We start from the raw sequence: 22,092 nt of genomic DNA, 5'->3' as shown, positions 1-22,092 counted from the left end.
TCAGCTTAGAGAGAAGAAGCCTCATGAAGTATTGGTCCGTCACATGTATGAACCAGTATTGGTCGGTCACATGAAGGAAGCAAACGTTAATTATGAATGATGAATAAGCTAAAATATGCTAATATAATTTGTCCGTCTTTAAGAGAACTAACGGGACTGCCCCGGGTGGAGCTCCTGATTGACATGTGTACTTGGTGCATTGAGTTGGTTGGAACCTCTTCAGCACGCTGATAATAACCAATGATTCATTTAAGATTGACTTTGAGTGTCCCTGTGTAGAATTTCCACAACAATTTGGCATCAACAAACAGGATGATTGAATCTGCCTGCGGAGCTTTTCAGTGGGGGTGTGCGAGGTAAACCAATGACATTTTTTACGAAGTGTGAGGGAAATTCCCATCTGACCAAAAGATGACAAGACCTGCCCACACCCTTACTGTGAGCTTCCCAGGAGGAGACACATCATCCGCAAACAATTGAGGGACGCGTCTTCTGATTTCAGGAAGTACATTTAAATGAATTTGTATAAAAATAGAAAAAATACTAATAAAACCAATAAAACTAAAGATCTAAATGGAGGAGGCTACCACTAGTCTTAAGTCAAATAATAGAATGAAGTGGATGTGAGAGTGTGAAAGAGGTGCGTGCCTGAAAGAATACCCCAACTAGTTCTGTGATCTGAATCTTTCAATCTATAACGTTATCTACGGTTGTTATATTTGTATAGGAAGTAACGGCAAGCTAGTCTTAGGAGAAGGCTTGAGTGAGGGCAGAGAGGCCCCACTGACAATTGTCTGTAGGCATTTATTAGAGAAGTGTCTACGTGGTCGAGAACCACTGGGAACATTGAAGATACATATGACGTCCACCACCACCCATCGATCTACAGGTAGTGAGCACTGACAGGAGAAGCAATTGAAAAGTTTGAGAGGGTAACAGCTGAGATGGGTAAGGGCTGTAACAATATTCATTGATGCCCCCGGACACTGAGATTTCCTTGAGAATATGATGTGTGTACCTCTCGGGCTGATGCACTGTGATCGTTGCAAGTGGTGTGGACGTGAATAACTAAAGATGTATAACGTTTTATAGGGATTCTGTATGGAGATATGAAAGAAGAGAGTACTATTTCCGAATATGAGGCTATTCTATATGTATAGAAAGATACATATATGTAGTAACGACAGGAGAATCGTTGAAGATGCACATGGAGTAATAAGGGTGATTACTGAGTGTGTTTGGGAATAGTACTAAGTGAATGTGGATTTGAAAGTTGTGTGAGTGTGGAAAGGACGTGTTAAGCTGATTGAAATCTGGATAATAAACTGATTGATTGAAATTTGGGACAGAGGTATAAATAATTGAATAAGACACGCTTTTAACAATTTCCAATTATTATTAATCAATTCTATAGTTTGGGTAGCACCAGTGATTTAAGTAAGTAATGTCATCTAAAACAATAATCTGTTTCCATTACGTGGAACTGTGTCCAGAATTGAAGTATGCTCTCTCTAATTCTCTTTTTCTCTCTTTCTTTCTTTCTTTCTCTCTCTCGGAAGACCTGAGCCCTAGGACCATGCCTCAGGACTACCTGACATGATGACTCCTTATTGTCCCCAGTCCACCTGGCCGTGCTGCTGCTCCAGATTCAACTGTTCTACCTGCGGCTATGGAACCCTGACCTGTTCACTGTGATTACTATTATTTAACTTAACTGTATCCCATAATGTCACGACTTCCGCCGAAGTTGGCTCTCCTGCCTGTTCGGGCGGTGCTCGGCGGTCGTCGTCACCGTCCTACTAGCCACCATCGATCCCTTTTTCGTTTGTCTGTTGGTTTTGTCTTATTAGTTTCACCTGTGTGTATTTTAGTTTATTGACGTCCTTATATGTAGTAGGTTGTCCCGCCCTTGTTTCGTGCGGGATTGTTTTGGTTTCATGTGTTTTCGTGAATACGTATTGTGTTATTTGCTCCGATACATTTAATCCTGTGTTGGATTATTTCACCCTGTATTTTGGGTTGACCGTGTTTGGTTCCGGAGAATAAACATTCGACTCACTGCACCTGCTCTCTGCGCCTGATTCCACCCACCTTGTTAATACGTGACAGAATCCCGCACCACCAATGGAATCAGCAGGAGCAGCCGCGTCTCCTCTCCCATCGATGGAGGAGAGAGTCCTCCACCACACCAGCGTGCTCCATCGGATTGGTTCTGCCATGGACCAAATGATGGAGAGGATGGATCGATGGGAGAGGAGTGGTCTTCCCACATCATCGCTAGCACCCCCTTCTCCAGCACCTCCTGTTCCTGCGACCACATCTGGCTCCGGGGCTCTGCGGTTGACACTCCCACGGGAGTATGACGGAACGGCGGCTGGGTGCCAGGGTTTCCTCCTTCAACTGGAGCTATACCTGGCTACCGTGCGTCCTGCTCCCTCTGGAGAGGAGAGCGTGAGCGCCCTCGTCTCCTGCTTGACTGGGCGAGCCCTCGAGTGGGCCAACGCAGTATGGAATGGTCCGGACTCGGCAAGGGATAATTACCCAGAGTTCACCCGCCGATTCCGAGCTGTTTTTGACCATCCACCAGAGGGTCGGGCGGCGGGTGAACGGCTGTTCCACCTGCGGCAGGAGACGAGGAGCGCACAGGACTTTGCTCTGGAGTTCAGGACCTTGGCCGCAGGAGCAGGATGGAACGACAGGGCCTTGGTCGACCATTTCAGATGCAGTCTCAGGGAGGACGTCCGCAGGGAGCTGGCATGTCGGGACACCACCTGCACACTGGATGAGCTCATTGACTTGGCTATCCGTCTCGACAATCTGCTGGCTGCCCGCGGGCGTTCGGATCAGGCCCTGTCGTTTCCACTTCCCAGCCCTCCTGCCCCTATCCCTATGGAGTTAGGAGGGGCAGCTTCGAGGGAGACCGGAGGAGGAGTGTCTTCCTGCACCAGTTGTGGTCGACGAGGGCACACGTCAGACCGGTGCTGGAGGAACTCGTCTGGGGGTCGGGAGGGCAGGCGGAGCACTGCTCGATCACCCCAGGTGAGTAAGCACCAGACTCACCCAGAGCCTCCTGTCGGTCATGTGTATGTTTTGACTTCTTTCCCTGGGTTTTTTCCCTCTCTACAGCATAAGGCGCTAGTCGATTCAGGCGCAGCTGGGAATTTCATGGATCGTGGGCTTGCGTTAAGGCTAGGGATTCCCCTGGTGTCGGTAGACCAACCTTTCCCCGTGCACTCCTTAGATAGCCGACCATTAGGGTCAGGAGTGATTAGGGAGGCTACGGTGCCACTGGACATGGTAACGCAGGGGGATCATAAGGAGCAGATTAGTCTGTTCCTTATAGATTCACCTGCGTTTCCGGTGGTGTTGGGGGTTCCCTGGTTAGCTCAACACAACCCGGTGATTTCCTGGCGACAGGGGGCTCTTAAGGGGTGGTCAGAGGAGTGTTCAGGTAGGTGTAGAGGAGTTGCCGTTGGTGCGACTACGGTGGAGAGTCCAGACCAAGTTTCCACCATGCGCATTCCCTCTGAATATGCCGATTTGGCTATCGCCTTCAGTAAAAGGAAGGCGACCCAATTACCACCTCATCGTCGAGAGGACTGCGTGATAAACCTTCTGGAGAACGCTGCACTTCCTAGGAGTCACGTGTATCCATTGTCCCAGGAGGAGACGGTAGCGATGGAAACATACGTTGCTGAATCGCTGAGACAGGGGTACATTCGGCCCTCCGCATCACCCGTCTCCTCGAGCTTCTTTTTTGTGAAGAAGAAGGATGAGGTCTGCGTCCGTGCATTGATTATAGAGGTCTAAATTCCATCACAGTGGGGTTTAGTTACCCACTACCTCTCATCGCTACGGCGGTGGAATCATTTCACGGGGCGCGCTTCTTCACAAAACTGGACCTGAGGAGCGCGTATAATCTGGTGCGTATCCAGGGAGGAGATGAGTGGAAAACTGCATTTAGTACTACATCTGGTCATTATGAGTACCGCGTCATGCCATACGGGTTGAAGAATGCTCCAGCCGTCTTCCAATCCTTCGTAGACGAGATTCTCCGAGACCTGCTCGGGCAGGGAGTGGTAGTGTACATCGATGACATCTTGATCTATTCTGCCACACGCGCGGCGCATGTGTCTCTGGTGCGTAAGGTACTTGGGCGACTGCTGGAGCATGACCTGTATTGCAAGGCGGAGAAATGTGAGTTTTTCAAACAGTCCGTTTCCTTCCTGGGATATCGTATTTCCACCTCTGGGGTGGTGATGGAGGATGACCGCGTTACAGCCGTGCGTAATTGGCCGACTCCGACCACGGTGAAAGAGGTGCAGCGGTTTTTAGGGTTTGCCAATTACTACCGGAGGTTTATCCGGGGTTTTGGTCAGGTAGCTGGTCCCATCACCTCGCTGCTGAAGGGAGGACCGGTGCGCTTGCGCTGGTCAGCAGAGGCGGGCAGAGCATTCACTCGTTTGAAGGAGCTGTTCACCAATGCGCCCGTGTTGGCGCATCCGGACCCCTCTTTAGCGTTCATAGTGGAGGTGGATGCGTCCGAGGCTGGGGTCGGAGCCGTGCTGTCCCAACGCTCGGGCGTGCCACCCAAACTTCGCCCTTGTGCTTTCTTTTCGAGCAAGCTCAGCCCAGCGGAGCGAAACTATGATGTGGGGGACCGGGAGTTGTTAGCTGTAGTCGAGGCTCTGAAGGTGTGGAGACATTGGCTTGAGGGGGCTAAACACCCCTTTCTCATCTGGACTGACCATCGTAATCTCGAGTATATCCGGGCAGCGAAGAGACTAAATCCACGTCAGGCTAGATGGGCCATGTTTTTTACCAGGTTCCGGTTTACCCTCTCATACCGGCCCGGCTCCCAAAACACCAAGGCCGACGCGCTGTCCCGCCTCTATGATACCGAGGAGCGGCCCGTTGAGCCAACTCCCATCATTTCACCGTCATGTCTCGTGGCACCGGTGGTATGGGAGGTGGACGCGGAGATAGAGGAGGCCTCACGGTCAGAGCCGGCCCCCCCCCCAACTGTCCAGTAGGAACCCAGTACGTACCGAGGGGGGTCCGGGACAAGCTGATTCGGTGGGCTCATACTCTCCCCTCCTCGGGTCATCCTGGCATCGAGAGGACAGTGCGGAGTCTGAGAGTGAGATACTGGTGGCCCACGCTAGCTAAAGACGTGAGATTTTATGTCTCCTCCTGCTCCGTGTGTGCTCAGAGCAAGGCTCCTCGGCACCTGCCTAGAGGGAAATTACAACCCCTCCCCGTTCCACAACGGCCGTGGACACACTTATCGGTGGACTTTCTTACCGACCTTCCCCCGTCCCAGGGAAGTACTACGATCCTGGTCGTTGTGGATCGGTTTTCTAAGTCCTGTCGTCTCATCCCGTTGCCCGGTCTCCCTACGGCCCTGCAGACTGCTGAGGCCTTGTTTACCCATGTCTTCCGGCACTATGGGGTGCCTGAGGACATCGTTTCTGATCGGGGTCCCCAATTCACGTCCAGAGTATGGAGGGCGTTTATGGAGAGACTGGGGGTCTCGGTCAGCTTAACCTCAGGTTTTCACCCCGAGAGTAATGGGCAGGTGGAGCGCGTAAACCAAGAGGTGGGCAGGTTTCTGCGGTCCTATTGCCGGGACCGGCCTGGTGAGTGGGCAAGGTATGTTCCCTGGGCTGAACTAGCTCAGAACTCCCTACGCCACTCCTCAACTAACTTGTCTCCTTTTGAGTGTGTGTTAGGTTACCAGCCGGTCCTGGCCCCATGGCATCAGAGCCAGACCGAGGCTCCTGCGGTGGAGGAATGGGTACAGCGCTCCAAGGACACATGGAAAGCCGTTCAGGACTCACTACGGTTAGCGGGCGAACGGCAGAAGAGGAGCGCTGACCAGCACCGCAGTGAGGCCCCCGTATTTGCACCGGGGGACAGGGTCTGGCTCTCGACCCGGAACCTGCCCCTCCGCCTGCCTTGTCGGAAGCTGGGGCCGCAGTGTGTGGGGCCGTTCAAAGTCCTGAGGAGAATAAACGAGGTGTGTTACAGGTTACAACTTCCTAGGTATTACCGTATTAACCCCTCGTTTCATGTGTCTCTCCTCAGGCCGGTGGTGGCTGGTCCCCTGCAAGAAGGTGAGGTGCCTGAGGTCCCTCCGCCCCCCCTGGACATCGAGGGGTCCCCGGCGTACACAGTTCGGGGCATTCTGGATTCGAGACGCCGGGTGGGGGGCCTACAGTACCTCGTGGACTGGGAGGGGTACGGTCCGGAGGAGAGATGCTGGGTTCCGGTGAGGGACATTTTGGACCCTTCTCTCCTGAGAGATTTCCACCGCCTCCACCCGGATCGCCCAGCACCTCGTCCTCCGGGTCGTCCTCGAGGACGGTGGCGGCGCGCTGCGGGGGCCGCGCGTCGGGGGGGGGGTACTGTCATGACTTCTGCCGAAGTTGGCTCCCCTGCCTGTTCGGGCGGTGCTCGGCGGTCGTCGTCACCGTCCTACTAGCCACCATCGATCCCTTTTTCGTTTGTCTGTTGGTTTTGTCTTATTAGTTTCACCTGTGTGTATTTTAGTTTATTGACGTCCTTATATGTAGTAGGTTGTCCCGCCCTTGTTTCGTGCGGGATTGTTTTGGTTTCATGTGTTTTCGTGAATACGTATTGTGTTATTTGCTCCGATACATTTAATCCTGTGTTGGATTATTTCACCCTGTATTTTGGGTTGACCGTGTTTGGTTCCGGAGAATAAACATTCGACTCACTGCACCTGCTCTCTGCGCCTGATTCCACCCACCTTGTTAATACGTGACACATAAGGTAATGGTAAAAGGTGAGGTGTCCCTCATTCAGGGGCAGCGCTCTCTCTCTCTTTCTCCTTCTCTTGTTCCGAATCACACATAAGACTATTGATAAATTATAAACTTCTTCTAATTATTTGTGTTGACATAGCACATTTAAATCTCACCCAATGTCTCTAGTCTTTCTAGTGAGGGTGATTAGTTATTTCAAACATTTTGTGTATCAGGTTTACATAGGGTTTTTCAGTACATGTCTTATCAAGGTGGGTTGTGTGTATGTGGTAAAAAACAAACAAAATGGCCTTGAATCTACTTCAAAATCAAATCAAATTGATTTATATAACCCTTCTTACATCAGCTGATATCTCAAAGTGCTGTACAGAAACCCAGCCTAAAACCCCAAACAGCAAGCAATGCAGGTGTAGAAGCACGGTGGCTAGGAAAAACTCCCTAGGAAGGCCAGAACCTAGGAAGAAACCTAGAGAGGAACCAGGCTATGAGGGGTGGCCAGTCCTCTTCTGGCTGTGCCGGGTGGAGATTATAACAGAACATGGCCAAGATGTTCAAATATTCATAAATGACCAGCAGGGTCAAGATGGAGTTATCAAGAGTTGTAATTCTAATTTGATTTGTTATTTTGATTTAACAGGCCGTGTTGTTGTTGTTTTTTTGGACGCATGAATCACGATGAACCAGTCATGTGTCCAAGGGGGAATTACCAGTCCCCTGGGGCCCTTTAGTAAATGTGCAAATTTACCATTTGTCATACAGTGAATAATTTGTATGGATTTCCAGAATCAGAAATGCCCTAAACTAAACTGTTGCTCTGCTCTGTCCTCTCTCGAGGTTATGGTGATGGTGACAGATGGTATCTAGATACATGGAATAGATAATTTGGCTGAGAACAGTGTGAACCTCACCCCCTCTAACCGGTTGAAGTAATGTGGACAATGGCTTCAATATGGTCCTTCACCACTTCTACCGTGAGACCTGAGTCTGAGCCAGCAACCTGTACACAGCATCCAGTCAAAGCTATCAACTGCCTTTTCTCTTAGGAGTGAAACATGAGTCCATGTGGAGTGAGCATGGAGAGAGATCTCAGCCAGACCTCTCTCATGCTGCCGGTGTACTGGTCGGAAAATGGACAAGACATAATGGACTGTGAAGGACAGTGGCGGCTCAGGTGAGAGACATTATCAAGGGCCATCCACTTTCAACATGTGCCATTGGAATTGACGAACCGAAACAACAGAAGAATGAGTGCCGGGAGGGAGGGTAGTGGTCAACCCTGCCCGTAATTTATTTAGGCTTATCCAAAATAGTTTATTTGGGGTATCAGGTATGATTGTGGAGGTCTGCACAATGCGAAATATATAGTAATTTAGACTAGAAATGCATTGAGATACTGATCTGTCATGCCACCTGCGACAAAAGCTCCAGCTGAAATCTCTTTGCCAGAATCCATGAATGAAATTGTGCAGTGAAGCATATGTGTAACTGTATGAAGCGAAGGCCTTAAGTTAAAACATTCCACTGCAATGATTTTACACGTACAACCCACAATGATTGTACAACCCACAATGATTGTACAACCCACAATGATTGTACAACCCACAATGATTGTATAACCCAGAATGATTGTACAACCCAGAATGAAGGGTTTGAAATGATGAAATGTCTGGTTTTATGTGTTGATTTCCCTGACTTTAATAGAAATATGATATAGAAGCTAAAATCAAATGCTTACCTTAACATTTAATGATTATTATCACACAAGTGACAAGAGGAGGGAATGTGATGGACATTTTTATGTTTGTGCTTTTCTGATAACCAATTTCTGTGTTCATGCAAGTGACTGAACAAATCCTCAGTATCAGTATCTGCAATTTAATGATGAATTAATTATGAATGATGAATAAGCAAAATATGCTAATTTAATTTGTCTGTATATAAGAGAACTAACGGGGCTGCCCTGGGTGGAGCTCCTGATTGACATGTGTACTTGGTGCATTGAGTTGGTTGGAACCTCTCCAGCGCGCTGATTGTCCATGTGTAGAATTTCCACAACAATTTGTCATGTCTCTCACCGTGATGAAGGCTCTCTCCAGGGCCACGCGGACGTTAGTCTCGATGCTGGTTCTTTTCTTCCTGCGTCGGCCCGGCAGGCCCTCGAAGCCCATTGAGGAAGAGGACAGAGAGCTGGGGCTGGGCATAGTACTGTCTGTGGACATGGTCTCTGTCAAACAGAGAGATTGATTAGTGGGATGATTTAAAATCACACAAACTGGTATCCTCATTCTACAGATATAACTTCATTAACTCAAGGTTACATTCATTCAGATCCAACACACATGTAACGAGAGTGTTCAGAGGCAACATCAAACGAAGGGTTTAACTTTATGCTGATGACTTGCTTCTCTATATCTCAGACCCCGATGTATCCTTACCCATTGCGCTATCTGTTCTTCATGCATTTTGCCCAGTCTCTGGTTACAAGTTAAATCTGAATAAGAGCAAGCTTTTCCATTTAAACGCGGCAGCTCGTAACTACCCATTACACACATTTTCATTCAGAGTAGTTCTCAACAAATGTACATACTTGGGGGTACATGTCATAGACAAATTTGGTTTCCTTTTTAAAGGCTAACTTTACTCCTCCTTACTCTGGTAGAGAAACATTTTGAACAATGGCCACTACTCCACCTATCATTGGCTGGTCAAATTAATTTGGTTAAAATTAATACTCTTCCTAAATCTCCTACCTCTTTCAATGTGAACCTATTTTTATTTCCAAACATTTTTCTGCAAACTACATGGGATTATCTCACACTTCATCTGGAACTTCCGTGTAATTCAGTACTGGATCTGTGCAGATACCCAACATATCATTCCATCATGGTTGAAGATAGAATCTTCCTCATGTATGCCATCCTCACTGGCTGCTATGGCACATTCACCTATCCATTCTGCTTTGGCACATTCACCTATCCATTCTGCTTTGGCACATTCACCTATCCATTCTGCTTTGGCACATTCACCTATCCATTCTGCTTTGGCACATTCACCTATCCATTCTGCTTTGGCACATTCACCTATCCATTCTGCTTTGGCACATTCACCTATCCATTCTGCTTTGGCACATTCACCTATCCATTCTGCTTTGGCACATTCACCTATCCATTCTGCTATGGCACATTCACCTATCCATTCTGCAGTGGCACATTCACCTATCCATTCTGCTTTGGCACATTCACCTATCCATTCTGCAGTGGCACATTCACCTATCCATTCTGCTTTGGCACATTCACCTATCCATTCTGCTTTGGCACATTCACCTATCCATTCTGCGTTGGCACATTCACCTATCCATTCTGCTTTGGCACATTCACCTATCCATTCTGCTTTGGCACATTCACCTATCCATTCTGCTTTGGCACATTCACCTATCCATTCTGCTTTGGCACATTCACCTATCCATTCTGCTTTGGCACATTCACCTATCCATTCTGCTATGGCACATTCACCTATCCATTCTGCTTTGGCACATTCACCTATCCATTCTGCTATGGCACATTCACCTATCCATTCTGCAGTGGCACATTCACCTATCCATTCTGCTTTGGCACATTCACCTATCCATTCTGCTATGGCACATTCACCTATCCATTCTGCTTTGGCACATTCACCTATCCATTCTGCAGTGGCACATTCACCTATCCATTCTGCAGTGGCACATTCACCTATCCATTCTGCTTTGGCACATTCACCTATCCATTCTGCTACATCAAGTTATACCTAAAACATTTTATTTAAAACCACTCTCAAGATCTGGAACCAGTTTAGAAGTCACTTTGGTTTGCAAGGGCCCCTCTACTCAGAAATAACGTTATTGACGGCACGTTTGCATCGTACCAACAACTCTCAGCTAAATTCCACCTTCCGAATAGTCATTTCTTTAGATATCTACAAGTGCGCAGCTTTGTCCGTGACATGACCTCTCAATTCCTCAGTCTTGATGTGACCCACCAACTGATGCATTTATCCCACCATCCCCAACAGTAAAAGGTATTATTTCTTATAGCTATGATCAAATTTCCTCTCTTCACAATCCTTCGTTTGCAGCTATTAAAACTATATGGGGACAGGATCTAGGTGATGAGTTTACTGATGAATCTAGAGGCGAAAGAAACACACACGTGTTTAGGCGAGGTGCTGGCTAGAGGAGTAGAACACCTGAAAAATAAAAGGAGAGCCGTACACTCCAGGAGCTCAGATGCAATAATGTAATAACCTAATAACCAACGTGTCCACAGATAAGCTGTCTTCATCAGGGTATACAGAGTTGACTGATGACACATGGGAAGGTATTCTGCACCATGTCCACTTCTCTTCTATTTGTGCCAAACATGGTTTGATCCAATGCAAAATCCTCCACCACACTCACTGGACTAAACTCAGGCTTTCTAACATCTGATGTCCACCCTGTTTGCGACAGGTGTCGGCAAGCTCCTGCTTCATTAATACGTATGTTTTGGTCTTCCCTACATAACTATTGGTCTGCCATCTTCGATAGCATATCTAAAGTATTACAGGTACCTTTTGAAACCACTGCCATGACATCATTATTTGGGGTTATACCTGATACTATAACACTACCAAAACACACATCTGACTTTGTAGCCTTTGTTGGCAAGAAGGTTGATTTTACTTCTGTGGAAGTCGTCCTCTCCTCCTCATTTTGTGTGGCTTAAAGATCTCTTACGCTTTAGTAAATTGGAGAAGATAAAATATACCCTTCTTCTGACAAATTCTACAGAATGTGGCAACCTTTCTTTACCTATGTAGAGACACTAGCTTTGTATTTAATTGATCTACCTTTGTGAGTGTTTAATATTAGCCTTATTAGTCTTATTATTATTATTAGTCTTATTATTATAATTGTTCTATTCATTTTGAAGACGAGCCATGTTTGTTGTTTCTAATGTTTTGTTATGAATGTATTACTTAAGTCTTTTATATTTTCGTATGGGCGTATACATTCCTACCTCATTCAAAAAGCATGTTTCCATGGTATATCGAATGTATAAAACCATATGTGCAATGTACTGTATTTCAACCATTGTTTACTATAACTGTGAAAGGAAATGCCAATAAAAAGAGTTGCAGTTTTTTTTACAAATAAAGTTACATTCATTCTACAGATGAATGCAACTTGGGGATTGGTTAATTAATCAACTGATTTATTGATTGATTCAAAGTGTCATACACCTTTCTCCTTCACCAATTCCCTCACCTCCTCTCTCCTCCTCTCCCGTCCTCGCTCTCCTCTCTCCCGGCCCCTCCCTACTCCCACCCTCCCGTCCTCTCTCTCATCCCCCACCCTCACCTCCTCTCTCCTCCTCTCCCGTCCTCGCTCTCCTCTCTCCCGGCCCCTCCCTACTCCCACCCTCCCGTCCTCTCTCTCATCCCCCACCCTCACCTCCTCTCTCCTCCTCTCCCGTCCTCGCTCTCCTCTCTCCCGGCCCCTCCCTACTCCCACCCTCCCGTCCTCTCTCTCATTCCCCACCCTCCCCTCTCACCTGCATCATTGAGCCACTTCTCCAGTAGTGGTTTGAGTTTGCACATGTTCTTAAAGCTCAGGTTGAGGGCCTCGAAGCGAGAGATGGTGGTCTGGCTGAAATCATTACCATATAGCTTCCCCATGGCCATTCCCACGTCACCCTGAGAGAGCGAGGGAGGAGGAAAAATAGAGAGTTAACATACACACATACACACACACACACACACACACACACACACACACACACACACACACACACACACACACACACACACACACACACACACACACACAGAAAGGCGTACCTGTGTAAAGCCCAGTTTGATGCGTCTCTGTTTGAAGGTGCGGGCGAACACCTCCAGTTCCTCAAGGTCACTGGGCTCCTCGGGGTGAGAGGTCACAGAGGACACAGAGGTCATGACCCCACTGCCCTCCATAGCCTTGTCTCTCTACAGGGGTAGAGGGGGAGGAGGAGGAAAAAGAAAGTGGAAGAGCAAGAGAGAGCGAGAATTATATAGCAGAAGAGAGGCGTTTACTGGATATGACAGAATGATGAGAAGAGATGTTTGTTGGAAAGAGCCGGGCCTGTAGCCTCTCTCAAAGCCTGGGTGTTTCCTAAGTGGGCCTACCTGTGCTTGGAGCCCCAGCCTGGGAGCGGACAGGAGGCTCCCTTGGTTTTGCTGAGGTAGCTGAATCAGATTTGGTGTTGATAGTAGTCCTGAGGAGTGAAGAAGTGAGGGAATCAGTAGGCCTATGATCAGTTATGTGAACAAACAACACACGTAATATTCCACAAAGCTCCATGGTCGATCAGAGAATCCAATAGGCATTCTAGTATTAGACAGTTGAAGAACCTGTTAATGGTTGTCAACAGTTGGCACTTATAAATAAATGAAATCTGTTTGTTGATAGTTGGAACATCTACAGCCCATCTTCAGGGCACTGTCCCAATAGAACAGAAACCGGTGGTAGTGACTGGTGCGAGCAGCCCACCTTGCTGCCCTTGGTGCTGTTGGAGGAGGAATTGAGGAGACTGCAGGTGGTGACCTGGCACCAGAACCAACTGCTGCAGCTGCAACAACTGCTGGATGTCCTGCAGGGAGACAGGAGGACAGAACAGAGATCAGAGATGGAGAGAACATAGGGGTCAGAGATGGAGAGAACAGAGGGGTCAGAGATTGAGAGAACAGAGGGGTCAGAGATGGAGAGAACAGAGGGGTCACAGATGGAGAGAACAGAGGGGTCAGAGATGGAGAGAACAAAGGGGTCAGAGATGGAGAGAAGAGAGGGGTCAGAGATGGAGAGAACAGAGGGGTCCTGAGATGGAGAGAACAGAGGGGTCAGAGATGGAGAGAACAGAGGGGTCAGAGATGGAGAGAACAGAGGGGTCAGAGATGGAGAGAACAGAGGGGTCAGAAATGGAGAGAACAGAGGGGTCAGAGATGGAGAGAACAGAGGGGTCAGAGATGGAGAGAACAGAGGGGTCAGAGATGGAGAGAACAGAGGGGTCAGAGATGGAGAGAACAGAGGGGTCAGAGATGGAGAGAACAAAGGGGTCAGAGATGGAGAGAAGAGAGGGGTCAGAGATGGAGAGAACAGAGGGGTCCTGAGATGGAGAGAACAGAGGGGTCAGAGATGGAGAGAACAGAGGGGTCGGATATGGAGAGAACAGAGGGGTCAGAGATGGAGAGAACAGAGGGGTCAGAGATGGAGAGAACAGAGGGGTCAGAAATGGAGAGAACAGAGGGGTCAGAGATGGAGAGAACAGAGGGGTCAGAGATGGAGAGAACAGAGGGGTCAGAAATGGAGAGAACAGAGGGGTCAGAGATGGAGAGAACAGAGGGGTCAGAGATGGAGAGAACAGAGGGGTCAGAGATGGAGAGAACAGAGGGGTCAGAGATGGAGAGAACAGAGGGGTCAGAGATGGAGAGAACAGAGGGGTCCTGAGATGGAGAGAACAGAGGGGTCAGAGATGGAGAGAACAGAGGGGTCAGAGATGGAGAGAACAGAGGGGTCAGAGATGGAGAGAACAGAGGGGTCAGAGATGGAGAGAACAGAGGGGTCAGAGATGGAGAGAACAGAGGGGTCAGAGATGGACAGAACAGAGGGGTCAGAGATGGAGAGAACAGAGGGGTCAGAGATGGAGAGAACAGAGGGGTCCTGAGATGGAGAGAACAGAGGGGTCAGAGATGGAGAGAACAGAGGGGTCAGAGATGGAGAGAACAGAGGGGTCAGAGATGGAGAGAACAGAGGGGTCAGAGATGGAGAGAACAGAGGGGTCAGAGATGGAGAGAACAGAGGGGTCAGAGATGGAGAGAACAGAGGGGTCAGAGATGGAGAGAACAGAGGGGTCAGAGATGGAGAGAACAGAGGGGTCAGAGATGGACAGAACAGAGGGGTCAGAGATGGAGAGAACAGAGGGGTCAGAGATGGAGAGAACAGAGGGGTCCTGAGATGGAGAGAACAGAGGGGTCAGAGATGGAGAGAACAGAGGGGTCAGAGATGGAGAGAACAGAGGGGTCAGAGATGGAGAGAACAGAGGGGTCAGAGATGGAGAGAACAGAGGGGTCAGAGATGGAGAGAACAGAGGGGTCAGAGATGGAGAGAACACAAATGTACAGAAAAGAAATTAAAACAACTCCTTCATATAGAGGCCAAGAGAAAAGACTGAAAGAACAGCAGAGCAACACAAGCAATAAAGAAAAAGATCAATAAAAACAGAGGATCCCAGACTGTCTCCTGAATCAAGACCCTTCCCCACCTCTTCCCAGCCAGGATGTGCCTTGTGATTGGTTGCCAGTACCTGGGCGGTGAGCTGAATTGGCTGAGAGAGGGTGAGCTGGGGATGAGTGGGCGGGACAGGGACAGGTTGACCTGTCTGTTCCTGTGTGCTCTGTCCCTGTGGCTGTGATTGGCCCTGCTGCCCTGTCTGTCCCGTCTGCTGCTGCTGGGAATGTTGATTGGCTGCTGCGGCTGCCTGAGCTTGCTGATTGGCTTGGGCGGCTGCGTGGGCTGCGTGAGCTGCGTGAGCTGCGTTGGACTGCTGAACAGACTGCTGCATAGCTGCAGCTAGAAGCTGAGCCTGAGCCTGCTGCAGTAACAACTGCTGCTGAGCTGGCAAGAGAGCCGTCAACTGAGAAAGAGACACCGAGCGAGAGAGAGACACAGAGAAAGAGAGCAAGAGAGGGACAGAGAGAAAGAAAGGGAGGGATGGGGGGAGGGAGGGAGGGAGGGAGGGAGGGAGGGAGGGAGGGAGGGAGGGAGGTGCAGAGGGTATGTGAAAGAGCAGAGAAAAGGAAGAAGGTAAAAAGCAGTGAACTCAAGCCAGACCATAAGCATGTGTCTGTGTTTTTGTGAGTGTGCATCAATGTGTTTTGTTTGCTAAGCCTCTTCCTCCTTGTCTTACCCCTGCCAGTTGGGAGCTGGTCAGCATGAGCTGTGTGTGTGGGAGGGGCGTCTGTGAGGGGGCGTGGCTGTGGTGGGGAGGAGGGCCCGGGGACATCTCACCACACTCTTCCATCTTATTCTGAGAGGAGGAGAGAGAACGAGGGATACAGTTAAATGAAGCTGACTGTTCTGCTCTGTCTGCTGTGGTAACCTGAATGCCAAACAGGAAGGTGCCTTTCTTTTCTTTAGAAACGAGGGATAGTCATCCCTTCTTCCTGGAATGGGCATGTCCAAACTGGCTAGTCTGACTGTTTTGCATACCTGTCAATCTGTATGCAAACGTGGCACACAAAACACACACACACACACACACACACACACACACACACACACACACACACACACACACACACACACACACACACACCTTGTTGCTGCTGAGGGTTGGAGAAAGGTGAAAGGGACTGATTTTCATCTGCTGAAGCTGTTAAAAAGACAGAAACCATCAGTACAGAGAAACATAAACATAAATGATCATAAAAAAAGAATATATGACTGCAGTGTTTTCCAATCCTGTCCTGGGGACCCAAACACACAACATTCCACTCAGTAACTCATCATCCAGTGGAATCAGGTGTATTTTGGGTAAAAACAGAAATGTGCCTCTCCTGGGGTCTCCAGGACCAGATTTGGGAAACACATTGCTGTGTTGATGCTTGTGTCTTGGTATTAGGCTACTTGTTGTCAGTCATCTTTACTTTTCAGACCTAATGTGTGTGTTATTCAGATCATGATTGTCACCATTGAAATTGACTAACTAATTATTATGTTTCCTAGAGGTACATTGCATTCGGAAAGTATTCAGACCCCTTGACCTTTTCCACATTTTGTTACATTACAGCCTAATTCTAAAATCTATCAAATGTACTTTTTTCCTCATCAATCTACACAATCTGACAGAGCTCCAGAGTTCCTCTGTGGAGATGGGAGAACCTTCCAGAAGGACAACCATCTCTGCAGCACTGAGCACAAAGTACTGAGTAAAGTGTCTGATATTTCAGTCATTTATTTTTAATACATTTGCAAACATTTCTAAAAAACAGTTTTTGCTTTGTCATTATGGGGTATTGTGTGTAGAAAAAAACGAATTTGAGCAATTTTAGAATAAGGCTTTAACATAACAAAATGTGGAAAAAGTCAAGAGGTGCACAGTATATTACCAGCGAGATCAGTACTGAAATGAAGGTGAAGCACCAAGCGGACACAAACCTGATGGTTTTTATCAGGACCATTCCGCTCTGAATCTGTGTGGGGGGCATAGGAAGCAATTAGAAATTAATCACACACACGCGTGTGCATGCACAAACGCAGACACACATGCACACACACGAACACATGCAGGTATGTACACACACGCTAACACGCACGCACACACACGCACACACAAACACGCACGCACACACACGCACACACACACACACACACACATAGAAAAATACCTGTGCTCTCCATTGGAGAGTCAGCCCCTGTGTTCTCAACCTCTACTGGCTTTGACATCCTGATTTCTATGAGAACGAGAGAGAGAGACAGAGAGAGAGACATAGAGAGAGAGAGAGAGAGAGAGAGAGAGAGAGAGAGAGAGAGAGAGAGAGAGCGAGCAAGAGAGAGACAGAGAGAGAGAGAGAGAGAGCGCAAGAGAAAGACAGAGAAATACAGAGAAATACAGAGGGAGAAACCGAGAGAGAGAGAGAGGGCAAGAGAGAGACAGAGAGAGAGAGACAGAGCGAGAGAGACAGAGAGAGAGAGAGAGAGAGAGAGAGAGAGAGAAAGACAGAGAAATATAGAGAATTACAGAGGGAGAAACCGAGAGAGAGAGAGAGAGAGAGAGAGAGGGCAAGAGAGAGACAGAGAGGCAGAGAGAGAGACAGAGAGAGAGAGAGAGAGAGAGAGAGAGAGCAAGAGTGAGACAGAGAAATACAGAGAAATACAGAGGGAGAAACCGAGAGAGAGAGAGAGAGAGGGCAAGAGAAAGACAGAGAAATACAGAGAAATACAGAGGGAGAAACCGAGAGAGAGAGAGAGAGAGAGGGGGCAAGAGAGAGACAGAGAGAGAGAGACAGAGCGAGAGAGACAGAGAGAGAGAGAGAGAGAAAGAGAGAGAGAGAGAGAAAGACAGAGAAATATAGAGAAATACAGAGGGAGAAACCGAGAGAGAGAGAGAGAGAGAGAGAGGGCAAGAGAGAGACAGAGAGAGAGAGACAGAGCAAGAGAGAGACAGAGAGACAGAAAGAGAGAGGGAGAGAGAGACAGAAAGAGAGACAGAGAGAGAGACAGAGAGAGAGAGAGAGAGAGAGAAAGACAAAGAGAGAGAAAGACAAAGAGAGAGAAAGACGAGAGAGAGACAGAGCGAGAGAGACAGAGAGAGAGAGAGAGAGAGAGAGAGAGAGAGAAAGACAGAGAAATATAGAGAAATACAGAGGGAGAAACCGAGAGAGAGAGAGAGAGAGAGAGGGCAAGAGAGAGACAGAGAGAGAGAGACAGAGCAAGAGAGAGACAGAGAGACAGAGCAAGAGAGAGGGAGGGAGAGACAGAAAGAGAGAGACAGAGCAAGAGAGAGACAGAGAGACAGAAAGAGAGAGGGAGGGAGAGACAGAAAGAGAGACAGAGAGAGAGACAGAGAGAGAGAGAGAAAGACAAAGAGAGAGAAAGACAAAGAGAGAGAAAGACGAGAGAGAGAGAGAGAGAGAGAGAGAGAGAGAGCAGATGATTAGGTTTAATGACTGGGAGTCAGCATGTTCAGGTTCAGTTGAAGCATTATACAGATAATCACATAGCAATAGAAAAAATGGAAGGTGCAAATGCTTTTGGTTGATGCTACGGCGCTGAAATATGATGTCACACTGCAGTATTGGCTTTTGTATATGCGGTGATATGTTTTGCTGTGCAGCCTCCGTTCATTCTTTCCTATATGTACAGAGGTGTTTGTTGGGTCTAACAATAGGCCCTACAGAGGTTTGAGTGGGAACAGAACCCCACTAGACACCTCTATACTGATGTTACTCACTGTAGTGTCATCATTACACCACACCACACCCGCTATACTACACCACAACACTTCCTCCTTCCTCTCCTCTCCTCTCCTCTGTACTGTACAGACAGCCAGTCAGGGCTGGGACTGTCCCCATAGACAGAGAGTCGAGGGGTGTGGGGGGAGGGTGAGAGGGAGGGAAAGAGAGAGGAGGAACAGGGGGTGGAATGGGAGAGTGGGTTGGGGCAGCTAGAAAGATTTAAAGAGATAGAGAGGTGAGGGGTACACAATTCACTGTAAATAAAATAAAAAGTTAATTACGTTATGTTAATTATTTTAAAGAAAGTTACCGTAACAGATGTTTCATTTGGCAGTTACTGTATTAACTACCGCTTATTTTGTGAGAACCCACAATATCTACACAGACACTGGTCTTTGCTGACACACTCCCTCCCTCACACCAACTTCCCTTTTATGAAAACATGCAAATCCACCCAACGAACAACTAATTATATCTGCCACCTGCATTATTAAATGCCTCTCTCCCCCTTCCTCACAGTTCTCTCTATCACTTCTCCCCCTCTCTCTTTCTCTCTCTCTCTCTCTCTCCCTTCCTCCCAGTTCTCTCTATCACTTCTCCCCCCTCTCTTTCTCTCTCTCTCTTTCTCTCCCTTCCTCACAGTTCTCTCTATCACTTCTCCCCCCTATCTCTCTCTCTCTCTCCCTTCCTCCCAGTTCTCTCTATCACTTCTCCCCATATCTCTCTCTCTCTCTCTCTCTCTCTCCCTTCCTCACAGTTCTCTCTATCACTTCTCCCCCCTCTCTTTCTCTCTCTCTCTCTCTCCCTTCCTCACAGTTCTCTCTATCACTTCTCCCCCCTCTCTTTCTCTCTCTCTCCCTTCCTCACAGTTCTCTCTATCTCTTCTCCCCCCTCTCTTTCTCTCTCTCTATCCCTTCCTCACAGTTCTCTCTATCACCCCCCCCCCTATTTCTCTCTCTCTCTCTCTCTCTCTCTCTCCCTTCCTCACAGTTCTCTCTATCACTTCCCCCACTTTCTTTCTCTCTCTCTCTCTCTCCCTTCGTCAGTTCTCTCTATCACTTCTCCCCCCTATCTCTCTCTCTCTCTCTCTCACTTCCTCACAGTTCTCTCTATCACTTCTCCCCCCTATCTCTCTCTCTCTCTCTCCCTTCCTCAGTTCTCTCTATCACTTCTCCCCCCTATCTCTCTCTCTCTCCCTTCCTCACAGTTCTCTCTATCACTTCTCCCCCCTCTCTTTCTCTCTCTCTCTCTCTCTCCCTTCCTCCCAGTTCTCTCTATCACTTCTCTCCCTCTCTTTCTCTCTCTCTCTTTCTCTCCCTTCCTCACAGTTCTCTCTATCACTTCTCCCACTCTCTCTCTCCCTTCCTCAGTTCTCTCTATCACTTCTCCCCCTATCTCTCTCTCTCTCTCCCTTCCTCAGTTCTCTCTATCACTTCTCACCCTATCTCTCTCTCTCTCTCTCTCTCCCTTCCTCACAGTTCTCTCTATCACTTCTCCCCCTCTCTCTCTCTCTCTCTCTCTCTCTCCCTTCCTCACAGTTCTCTCTATCACTTCTCCCCCCCCCCCGCCCCCCTCTATTTCTCTCTCTCGGTTCCAGTATAAAGGATGAGTGCTCAGAGTAACATAAATGCTTGTTTTTTTTATTCTCAAAGAAACAAAATCCAGTTGACCTTTTTGAAGTCATAACAAAACTAAACTGTGAAACGACACAAACTAACAAATACAACCAACAGACTAAATAAGCTACTATGTCTGTAACAGGTTATTATCTACAATACCAGTCAAAGGTTTAGAAACACCTACTCCTTCAAGGGTTTTTCTTCATTTTTACTATGTCTGTAACAGGTTATTATCTACAGTACCAGTCAAAGGTTTAGAAACACCTACTCCTTCAAGGGTTTTTCTTCATTTTTACTATGTCTGTAACAGGTTATTATCTACAGTACCAGTCAAAGGTTTAGAAACACCTACTCCTTCAAGGGTTTTTCTTCATTTTTACTATGTCTGTAACAGGTTATTATCTACAGTACCAGTCAAAGGTTTAGAAACACCTACTCCTTCAAGGGTTTTTCTTCATTTCTACTATGTCTGTAACAGCTTATTATCTACAATACCAGTCAAAGGTTTGATGTCTTATTCTACAATGTAGAAAATAGTAAAAATAAAGAAAAACCCTTGAATGAGTAGGTGTCTAAAACGTATGACTGGTACTGTTTATGAGTAATGGCATAGCACTACAGAGACATCCCTTGTTTGTCCTCTGGGCTATGGAGCAGGACCAGAGTATGTGAGTGGAGGGGAGCTGAGCGTGCCCAATTTAACTGGAGCCTGGAGCGAGATTCCCAAAGGCTGGAGTGTTGGCCTTTTAGCCCGCTCCAATTTAGCTTCAACAGTGCTCCAGTAGCGCTCACTTCAGGAGCTCAGGGCCTGCCCAGCCCAGCATGCATTTGTCTGCTGCTATAGTCCCTTGCTTTAGCTACTGTCATGGAGTTTGCTAAATATTTTCATAAAGAAACTGATCAAACACACTGGTGCAAAATCAAGGTGACTTACAAAGAGGACCAATAGCAAGAGAGGAAGTGTGGTGATGTAATGACCACAACAAAGAAGAGAGGAAGTGTAGTGATGTAATGACCACAACAAAGAAGAGAGGAAGTGTAGTGATGTAATGACCACAACAAAGAAGAGAGGAGATGTAATGACCACAACAAAGAAGAGAGGAGATGTAATGACCACAACAAAGAAGAGAGGAAGTGTAATGACCACAACAAAGAAGAGAGGAAGTGTAGTGATGTAATGACCACAACAAAGAAGAGAGGAGATGTAATGACCACAACAAAGAAGAGAGGAAGTGTAATGACCACAACAAAGAAGAGAGGGAGTGTGGAGATGTAATGACCACAACAAAGAAGAGAGGGAGTGTGGTGATGTAATGACCACAACAAAGAAGAGAGGAGATGTAATGACCACAACAAAGAAGAGAGGAGATGTAATGACCACAACAAAGAAGAGAGGAGATGTAATGACCACAACAAAGAAGAGAGGAGATGTAATGACCACAACAAAGAAGAGAGGAGATGTAATGACCACAACAAAGAAGAGAGGAGATGTAATGACCACAACAAAGAAGAGAGGGAGTGTGGTGATGTAATGACCACAACAAAGAAGAGAGGAGATGTAATGACCACAACAAAGAAGAGAGGGAGTGTGGTGATGTAATGATCACAACAAAGAAGAGAGGAGATGTAATGACCACAACAAAGAAGAGAGGGAGTGTGGTGATGTAATGACCACAACAAAG

At 47.6% G+C, this 22,092-nt stretch overlaps 1 protein-coding gene across 16 annotated transcripts in view; it reads right to left on the bottom strand.

The window, feature by feature from the left end:
• The window catches only part of LOC110534406 (POU class 2 homeobox 2a), a 37,704-nt gene that overhangs the window by 3,128 nt on the left and 12,484 nt on the right, over window positions 1–22,092 (bottom strand). For 4 of the 16 annotated variants that reach the window (XM_036941503.2, XM_090192040.1, XM_090192002.1 and 1 more), the window contains exons 2-11: window positions 17,223–17,288; window positions 16,993–17,027; window positions 16,151–16,207; window positions 15,743–15,862; window positions 15,140–15,469; window positions 13,330–13,429; window positions 12,966–13,054; window positions 12,642–12,785; window positions 12,356–12,497; window positions 8,864–9,012 (exon numbers count right to left, since the gene is read on the bottom strand). In XM_036941503.2, coding sequence (XP_036797398.2) covers window positions 8,864–9,012; window positions 12,356–12,497; window positions 12,642–12,785; window positions 12,966–13,054; window positions 13,330–13,429; window positions 15,140–15,469; window positions 15,743–15,862; window positions 16,151–16,207; window positions 16,993–17,027; window positions 17,223–17,288 — 1,232 coding nt within the window. The remainder of the gene's footprint in view (window positions 1–8,863; window positions 9,013–12,355; window positions 12,498–12,641; window positions 12,786–12,965; window positions 13,055–13,329; window positions 13,430–15,139; window positions 15,470–15,742; window positions 15,863–16,150; window positions 16,208–16,992; window positions 17,028–17,222; window positions 17,289–22,092) is intronic. The other 12 variants (XM_090192009.1, XM_090192045.1, XM_090192014.1 and 9 more) reach the window with 3 other exon arrangements.

Source organism: Oncorhynchus mykiss, chromosome 2 (assembly GCF_057628025.1).
Source record: "Oncorhynchus mykiss isolate SJ-2025 chromosome 2, ASM5762802v1, whole genome shotgun sequence".
NCBI lineage: Eukaryota > Metazoa > Chordata > Actinopteri > Salmoniformes > Salmonidae > Oncorhynchus > Oncorhynchus mykiss.
This window is presented reverse-complemented; position numbering and strand designations above follow the sequence as displayed.